The following is a 9,569-nucleotide window of genomic DNA, read 5'->3' on the forward strand; positions in this document are numbered from 1 at the left end:
GAGTGCCATGAATTATACATCCATTTTTTTAATTTATACTATTTAAACACTCATGAATTTGAACAAATATTATAAAGTATAGACTTGGTTATGCATATAGATGCAAAACAAAGATTTTTATTATCAAACGACATTATATAATTAATGCATAAGCAATTAAAAAATCGGTGAAACCTAGTATTCACAGGTGTAGAAGTATTCTTGATGAGTTATCCACTATGAAGCGATAAATTAATGACCTATTTTTTATTAAAACCTAGATTTTCTTGGTTATGTATTATAGAAATAACTCAAAAATTTTATAAAAATTTGGTTTATATATCAGAGGTAAAATACGAAACTCTCATAATAAAATTAATTCTGTATGACCCTACAAATTTTATTTCATCCATTTCACTATTTAAAGCATACCCATGATAAATAGCCAAATGAGTAAAAGTTAAAAAGACTAATTCGACTTACTTAGCTAGTACTAAAAGATCTCTAAGAATACCGGTATGCTTGCTATATAGTCACAGTATATATTTAATAAGCTTAATACTATAGGAAGATGAATTTTGTCGCTTAAAAAACAAAGGAGAACTGCTCTTTGTCATTAAATAGACATATTTAAAAAAAAAACAACTACCGAGTTTCTTGTCTGATCTTCTCTTCTCTTCTTCAAAGTCTTTTTGAACCGGTGGTAAATGCTAAAACTGTGTTATGACAATTCAAGGTTACTTAGAATTTGAGTTATAATAAAACAGTGTGAATTGAAATAACCTTAAAAATTCACACCACTGTTACGAGTGTAGAAAAACCAATATCCTACATGTTACTTTTAAATAAAAAACAGTGTAAATAATTTTGCATCATTTTATTGTTTAAACTGATGAATCCTGCGTCAGAAAATAAGTTTTGCAGAGATTCTTCTGTTCGAATGCTTTCAAAATACCTTCCTCCAAATGTCTGTTGACAATTGCAGCACATCTCATATCCTGAGTTGCATTTGCTAGTGGAGCATCTAACTGATATTCAACAATTGGCTGTTCGGAATAATTCTGTGGAGAATCTTTTTCAACCATCCCTTGGAATTCATCAGATATATCCATTTTAGGCCTCAGTAAGATAAGCTTTGATTTCAGTTTTTTAGGTTCAACCACATAGTTTCGTACATGAGCGATACGAGAGTATGCAGATTCGATTAGTTCTTTAGTGTATTCAGCTGAATGTTCTACTTTTCCTAGGAGACTACGAGCACAGGCATTCAGTTTTTCTGGCCAAGCCATTGCTTTATGGAACATGTTCTCAAACATCTCTGTTTTGCTTTCAGTGATTAGTGTCATCATGTGCCTGCAAATTTCTTCTTGTAACGCATCTTCGTCTTTGTATTCTATTAGTTGCGTCTCAAACTGCGCTTGAATTTCATTCGGCAAGCCTCCCAGACAAAATACGACACCAGTTAGTCCTAAAAATAATTTATACATTTAAATAATCTCATTTATCTTATTTCCTTTAACTGTGCGCTTTACAAGTGCTATTACAGTCTATAATTTATAGTATATTAATATTTAAATTCCAATATTTCCTAATTGTAATAAATAAATTATTTAAGGTGTATGTGAACGTGAAAATTTATATTCTATTACTAAATTGGTTCATAAAAATTTTACCATGCTTTTCCAAAATAGCAGCCATCTCTAGGGCAACGATCACACCAGATTCGTATCCAAGAAGATAGAATTTCTTCAGTTCAGTCAGTTGCAGGAACTTCTGAAGAAAAAAATTCATACTTTTAAGTCAAAAAATTCAAATGGATCCCACTTAATGATGTAATTTGGCAGTTTGGTAATTTCTAACCAATTTTTGTCTTACAGACTTCAATGTTACGTAATCTTTCCCGAGTTAAATTACTAGCTTCGAGTGTACTCTATACCTAGACGAATAATTTGCGCCAAGTAGGTAAACATAACTTTTTTATTTACACCATATTATAAATAGTACATGTGTTATAAAACATTATCATGTATTAGATTTTACTTAATTATGTCAGTTGACTAAAAGACGAAAACCTGTTATATGAAAGAAATCGAAAAGTACCTACATTTTCTTGGAAAATAAAATTAACTTCCTAATGAAACAAAGAAAGATAATAATTATAAAATGCATGTTGCTATCAGCAAAATTGCTGTAATAAGTAGCAATTTTTATTTTTCCTTATAATTATTTATAATTGAGACAACGTAAAAGTGCAGTCAAAATAGGTTTTGTTACGACTTTTGGTTCCCTATATTGTAATCTAAAGACTTAAGTATGATTTACGTACTTCAGCGAACCGCTGCGCCATAGTGTGTAGGTCCTCGGCGTATCCGAGCGGTGGTTGCAGCACGAGCGCGGGCAGCTTGAGCCGCTCGCACAGCACGGAGAAGCGCGCGTGGTTGCCCTCCACGCCCGGCACCGTGCACAGGAACACCTGGCTCGCGTCGAACTCGTTGTGAGCCTGTCGCAATCATATCAATTAAATACATGATCTTTAAGGTCTTTGTTGGTAAGTATTATAGGTTTAATTTAGAATTAATTTTAGAAACTGATCGCATTCTACAGTATAATTGTAGGTCGAATTCCTTATAATTTTTCCCTTAAAAGTAGGTAGCGTATTCACAGAGGCACTACCTCTGCGAATGGTCATGGCCAGTGGTGATCGCTTATCATCAGACGAACCACTAGCTCAGTTGCCAGTTTTTGGCAAAAAATAGAAGAATTTAATAATATTTACATTTTATGAAAATTATAGTGACGTTTATTTATAGTTTTATAGCATCAAAAGCAATGTTTGAGAAGAATTTGTATCCCATCTTATTTTCATATGTTTATACGTTGTGATGAATTTGATCTTCTTACCATAGCTGAGCTGTTAGTTAAGGTTGGCAAGAAATTAATTTCCGTCGTAGCCAAAAGTTCATCTCGGTCCACAGATGAGTAAAACGTGGCCAAGCCTTTTGTTCGAACGAAATCTTTTTCAAATATCATTTCTTGTATTTCACGTAATCTGTAAAAAACAAATACTTTAAAGTGAAGATGCTGCTAAATCAAGCAATCAATTTAGCGCGTAACTTAAGCGAAAAAAAAACAACCGAACACTGATGAAAAATAATTAATTGTCTTTAATATCGTCGCTATGTGAATTAATAAGAATTTACAAGCATAGCATAATTTTTAATAACTTACTTTTGAACAGTAAGATCCAAAATTGTATCCTTCTCAAACCATATGTCATACTGGTCTCTCAAATAAGCCTGCAGGATTGATACTTTGGAAGACTCAACTCTTAACTGGTTTAAGGTTGTATCATCATCAGCAACTTCTGGCAACTTTATTTCTAAAAGAAGACACAGATTTAGACCAAAGTCAGTATTTATAACTAATATTTAATTCGTTATTATTGGCCATACCTGCTAATGTACAAATTTCTTGAAGCAAATGTGTACTTGGAGAAGAAATGTGAGCTATGGTGGTGGCTTTTTTTGATAATATTGCTCTTTCAATGGCATCAAAGACATTTTTGGTTGACAGCGACTGCCCGTTGTCATTCTGAAACATATCGTGTGTTTTAAAACTTCAACATCAACTTAAATTCAATGTATTTGCAGTTTTTTGTCATAACACATTCAAGATAACGACTTCAGACTTAGATGTTGTTAAGGTTTTTGGTCACTTGATATTGTGCCTTCTTTTTTTTCTTCCTTCCTTCCATATAATTTCTTAAGTTTTATTAAGGATAAGGATACACATACATCACTACATAATATAAAACAAAGTCGCTTTGCTGTCCCTATGTTCCTTTGTATGCTTAAATCTTTAAAACTACGCAGCGGATTATGATGAGATTTTTTTAATATGTAGATAGAGTGATTCAAGAGGAAGGTTTGTGTACACTAACATCTATAAAACTACTCCGAATTTTACGCGTGCGAAGCTGCGTGTAAAAGCTAGTAGATTTATAAATACCTGTTTAAGCAACGGAATCTTGATAAATGTGGCTGGTAAATTACAGTTACGTCTCACTAGGCAAATATTTTCTCCAATCATGTGATTTTCATTGATCACGGCGAAGTATCTGAAACGGGTAATTTAATAACATATTATCAATTGAGAATAGTAAGGATAGTGTTAGATGTAAACGATGTAATTGTTAAGAGTTTTGATATTTTACTATATTTTCCATATGTATTTTTACTTCAATTAATACATTTTTTTAGTCATAGCGGGTAACTAACCACAAGCTGGTTCGCCTTACGGAAAGCGATTTGATGTCATTTTATAAGCTTGTTAATAATAGAAAATATTTATTAGCTCTTACTTTAATTTGGAATCGATCTTCCTCGCCTTGGCATCCAAATTATCCAAACTAGAAATTATATTTTCCGAATTGTTATTATTTGTTATGATTGCGTAAATTCCCTCCACTTCACTTGGACTGTTGTCATCTAATGTATTGAATGTTACATTTTTCTCCCACACACTCTCTATAGTCAATTCAATATGAACGCCCTTTTTTTCCCATACCCTAAAAAATACAATTTAAATTAAGTGTGTTTAGTCCACATTAAAATCTGAAAATATGCATATCCGAAATAATAACATATTACTGACCTAATTTTATGCACCAAACTGTTTGATTTCTTTGAGCAAATCAGTTGCACCTTCCTGACTCCTTTTTCAATGAGACGTTCAATGAGATGTATTGCAAGGACGTCATTATCGGAAACGACGATGTGATAATTATTGGACGAGCTGCTTATGCTGCAATATTAATATTAATAAGGTTACGTTTACTAGATACAAACTTAATAATAACTAGAATTAAGATATGGTATTAAATATTGTATTGATATTAGTATTGTGTCAGCGAGCGTATGTTGCCGCTATGCTATTTACAGCTCACCTAGTCTTGGTGTTGGGTATGTTCTGCTTCATGTCGATGAGCACGCGGCCGCGGTGGCGGCTGGCGGCGAGCAGACGGAACGCGCGCGCCGCGTCGCTCGGCGCGAACGTGAGCCGCGTCAGCGGGCGCACGTAGCCGCGCGCTATGCCCTCGCTGATAAGTACTTGGAGGTGCTAAAGAAAAATTTGCTATGATACAATATGCTAACATACTTTATCACCATGGTCAATGGAAACGTTTCGACAGTTGACATGTAATAATTTATTTTACCACTGTAGCTATCCACACACTTGAAGCTTTCTGCCTACGAGTGTTATAATAATTGCTAATATTTATGTCTCATAAACAATATTCATATATATATTAAACAATATTTATATTAAAAATGCTAATATTTATGTCTCATAAACAATATTCCATTGCTTTAATGGAGTTTAAAAAAAAAATAATCCTATTTTAGTCTAAAACTTACTTTCATATCAGTTTCATTGTTATATTTAAAGATGGACGAGATATCGACGGCAGCGAACGATCTACTTTTTGTCATATTGTACATTCCATACGAGAAGTCTTCATTCGTTTGAACCATTCCTGTGTCAATTACGATACCAGATGGTGCACAGCATTTGATAGATATCTTGAAGAAAAATTCATAAAAAATTTTATACATACATTGTAATAATTATTTAATAATACATATATTTATATATTAAAAACGAGAAAATTTTTGATAGTATTTCAAAAACGCAAAACTTCTTTTGGGATCTTTATGAAATTTGGTACAACTATAGATTGTAGTCTGGATTACCATATAGGCTACATTTTAGCCGGTTAACACGCGAGTGGAGCCGCATGTTCCATTTAGAAAAATCTACAATTCTTGGGATTGATGACGTCAATAATTAATAATTATAATTTTCAAATTCTGCTTACATTTTTGAGTTCACCTTTGACGCAGTTAAGAATAATGTCACATCCATAGCCTTGAGTACAAGATAAAACCATGTCTCCAAATGTAACATCCCTTGAGTTGCCGATGTGGTCATCTGTTAAATTGTAAAATTGATGATAAACAATTTCTAGATATACATTTACACAACTCACATCCGATTGAATATAACATTGTTTTAATTGATTACGAAATAATCTGTATATTAGAATGCCAATTTAATTAAAGCTTTGTCCAAAAATCAACGCTTGTTACACAGTTGGTTGTAAAATTTAATATTAGTAAGAATTTAGAAGTTATTTTACCTTTCAGTTTGGGAAACAGTCTCTTTAAAAAGTGCTTCTTGCTTTTATCACTAACGGTAGTGAAAACTTCGCAATTATGAGCAAGGCAAATAGATATGGCGGCTTGGCCTAAAGCACCGGTTCCACCGTGGATCAAGATATTCATACCGGGGAACAGCTTTTGTTTAATGGCCTTAAACAAATAAAAAAACATTAAAGCAATCTGACATTAAGCAAAAATATTGAGGTTTTGCACTGTGCAATTCTTATAGTGCAAAAAATTATATATTTTATGAAAGTGCCGGAATATAATAACGCAGATGAGAAAAGGATACTTACTATTCTATCTTATTTTTATCGTAAATATACTGTTAACATGAAAAGGTGGCGTCACAAAATAAGTGGTGATATCCAGGTAGGAAAATTAACTCCACCTTACAACTAGGTATAAGACTATTTTAATTTTTTTACCAAATCTAACAAATAATATAAAGAAACTTAACAGTATATACTAATACACCGGTAAAACAAAATAAGAAAATATAATATAAATTGTAACTTACCAGACAATAGAATGCTTGTGCATACGCTAGAGGAACAGTTGCTGCGTCTTCTAAATTCCACGTATCTGGGACAGGCCACAGAAGATTCGAGTTTGCTTTAACCCTGCTCGTGATAGCGCCACCTTTGACTAATCCCATTACCCGTACGCCACTAGACAAAATAATAATAAGTAGTTAATACAAACAGATTTCCACTGAAACTTTCCCAGCTATCGAATTATCTAGTCCTGTTTATAAATCTTATCCCTAAAAATGCCGATGGCAGTACTAAATTCATAGCAGATTTCTTTAGAGGTTTTATATTTTATACTTTATTAGCAGGAATCTTCTATTAAAATAAACTTACTTATCTGTTACACCACTGAAGTCCATTCCGTAATAATTTTTGTTTACATTTGCATAACTAACTTCGCCTGATGCCCTCTTGATATCTATATCATTAACTCCAGCATAATGTACCTATGAAAAGAGACGCATTTATTTGATTAGTATTTTCACTGCTAAGCATACTGTAATTTTGTATTTAATAACATAAACTTACGTTTACATTAATTCCTGGACCCGTCACTTCAGGTGCTTCAACCCACTCAAGTGAATTTATATCTCCAATTTGTGCACTTTGCAGAATTACATTATTATTTGCTTTGGGTAACTCGTTTATAGGTAAATAGTATAAGCCACCCCATTCACCCTAGAAAAATACAAATTTTAGTTGAAGAGAAATTTGGCAGACTAAATTAGGTGTAAAGAATTATCATGAAACATATAACTATGAAATAACTTACTTGATTGAGCATAACTTTAGCTAAATTACACTTCGGAAATTCTTCAGTACCCTTTAGATCATCATTTATTACTATCACATTTACAGGACGTCCAGTTTTGCGTATGTTCTCTGCCGCATTGTCTAAATTCGATATAGTTGGGTACGACGCTATCAGAAAAATCCTTTGCCCGATTGGTAGCATGTTTACAGTAGAGTATAAATGTTCTACATCGGATTCTCTTTCAAGGGTGTATACACTCGTTCCAGTTGTGTCAGTTGCTTTTGGATTCCATTGAATTAGTTGGATGAATTGATTTCCAATACCATAATTGCAAACAACGGAAAATAGCGGCGTTATTTGCTTCGAAGGGCTAGTACATTCCTTGTTGACGATGAATGTATTGGGAAGTAATTTTTTACCCAATAAAGTACGTAACTGTAAAGTATAAAATACGTTTCTTATTAATTTATAATAATGCTATTGCAAATAGTGTGAAATATTGGACAGATAATAAAGTGTGATAGTGATAACAATAGCACTGCTTTGTTATCTTCTTTTTAATCTACATGATTAATATATAATGAAATAAAAGATGGAAAAAGTAAAACAGTTATAACCTTTTCGTTAGAATATAAATTGTTCACGAAGATAACATCAATGTTGTGCCAATCAGCAAATTCTTGTAGCTTATCTTCTCGCAATACGGAATATTTAGCCCTGAGCTTCGGAACATCTTCAATAATTTTGTGTATACCATTAAACTTCGATTCTCGAGTGACGTCATCAATACATTCAAATATCGATATTTCATCTTTATTGATGTTCTCATTTACGATTTGAAGATAAATATGCAGCGCAACTGTTTCCTAAAAAAAGTAGATTAATTAGTTTATACAAAAATTCAATATCTAAATATGATAAAAGATAAAAAAAAACTTACATCGGTTCTATCTTTCGGGAAATGTGGTGCAAACTGCAACGCTTTTAAAGATATGCCATTATTTTTTAAAACAGACAATTCGCGGAATTTCACATTTTCCACGATCACACCTCCACATCTAAAAAAAAGTTTAAATTAAATATAATTACCTAAAATAAAAACACACACACAATACACTTAAAATGTATACATAAAATATAAGTATAATTGAATGGATAAATGTTTAAGTTTGAGCTTAAACCAACCTTGTACAGTCAAATGTATCCATATAAATGGCTTTTAATACATCAAATCCATCGCTTTCCATTTTATGTTTTTCGACATCAATGGTTAACCTTCTTATATAATCAGGATACAACGTTTCATCACTTGACTGACGTAAAAGGTTAAATTGTATCAATCCATCGATAAAAGCAGCCCAATTGTTTTGCCACTTTACATCAGCTTGATTCAATTTATCGTTACACCCTTGCAGAGATTGGAATTCACCGCTGAAAATGATTTAAGGTACGTGAAGAATATTTTTGCCTTGTCTTTTTTACCGATTAATGTTTCCAGTGCAGGGACACGGGCCTTTTAGGGTCCAGGCCGTAACCACACTGGCCAAGTATACAATAATAATAATAATAAAAATTTCTTTATTTGCCTTCACAATCATTAAACTACTGAGTAGTATTAACGTTGTGAAAGACTAGTGTCTGAAGTAGGTCGTCAAAGACCTGTAGTACAGATCACTAGCCCCCCTCGCGCATAGCACTATGGGGAAAGAAAGAGGAGGAAAGGTAATGTGATACAATTAAGAAGAATAACAAAAATTGCACTTAAGCTAAAATTTAAAATACAGTTCTTATATAATTTAATGCGTGACCATTGTGTGTGCGTGCGTGCGTGTGTGTGTGTGTGTGTGTGTGTGTGTGTGTGTGTGTGTGTGTGTGTGTGTGAGTGTGCGCGTGCGTATGTGCGTGATACAGATAAGCAAATGACACTCTTCGTCTAACATTCAATTCTTATGTTTTCTGGTGAAACGTTTCGATCAGTTGTGATGTGGACAATGTGAAAATATATTCAGAAATTATTTTATTTTTTGCACGCTTGTAAGGTTCCCCCTGACTGTTCGATTAAAGTCTCAGATCTAACCACTG

At 32.9% G+C, this 9,569-nt stretch overlaps 1 protein-coding gene across 1 annotated transcript in view; it reads right to left on the reverse strand.

Annotated features, from left to right (window-relative positions):
* Positions 1 to 863: 863 nt before the first annotated feature.
* Positions 864 to 9,569, reverse strand: part of LOC119835711 (fatty acid synthase-like) — a 21,085-nt gene continuing 12,379 nt past the window's right edge. The window contains exons 20-36 of the mRNA XM_038360692.1: positions 8,428 to 8,545; positions 8,105 to 8,353; positions 7,262 to 7,411; positions 7,067 to 7,179; positions 6,721 to 6,871; positions 6,179 to 6,350; positions 5,858 to 5,970; positions 5,397 to 5,561; positions 4,925 to 5,097; positions 4,340 to 4,546; positions 3,988 to 4,096; positions 3,432 to 3,570; positions 3,208 to 3,358; positions 2,881 to 3,028; positions 2,306 to 2,479; positions 1,653 to 1,752; positions 864 to 1,447 (exon numbers count right to left, since the gene is read on the reverse strand). Of these exons, the coding sequence (XP_038216620.1) occupies positions 864 to 1,447; positions 1,653 to 1,752; positions 2,306 to 2,479; positions 2,881 to 3,028; positions 3,208 to 3,358; positions 3,432 to 3,570; positions 3,988 to 4,096; positions 4,340 to 4,546; positions 4,925 to 5,097; positions 5,397 to 5,561; positions 5,858 to 5,970; positions 6,179 to 6,350; positions 6,721 to 6,871; positions 7,067 to 7,179; positions 7,262 to 7,411; positions 8,105 to 8,353; positions 8,428 to 8,545 (3,016 nt within the window). The remainder of the gene's footprint in view (positions 1,448 to 1,652; positions 1,753 to 2,305; positions 2,480 to 2,880; positions 3,029 to 3,207; positions 3,359 to 3,431; positions 3,571 to 3,987; positions 4,097 to 4,339; positions 4,547 to 4,924; positions 5,098 to 5,396; positions 5,562 to 5,857; positions 5,971 to 6,178; positions 6,351 to 6,720; positions 6,872 to 7,066; positions 7,180 to 7,261; positions 7,412 to 8,104; positions 8,354 to 8,427; positions 8,546 to 9,569) is intronic.

This window comes from Zerene cesonia, chromosome 2, assembly GCF_012273895.1.
Source record: "Zerene cesonia ecotype Mississippi chromosome 2, Zerene_cesonia_1.1, whole genome shotgun sequence".
In the NCBI taxonomy this organism is placed as follows: domain Eukaryota; kingdom Metazoa; phylum Arthropoda; class Insecta; order Lepidoptera; family Pieridae; genus Zerene; species Zerene cesonia.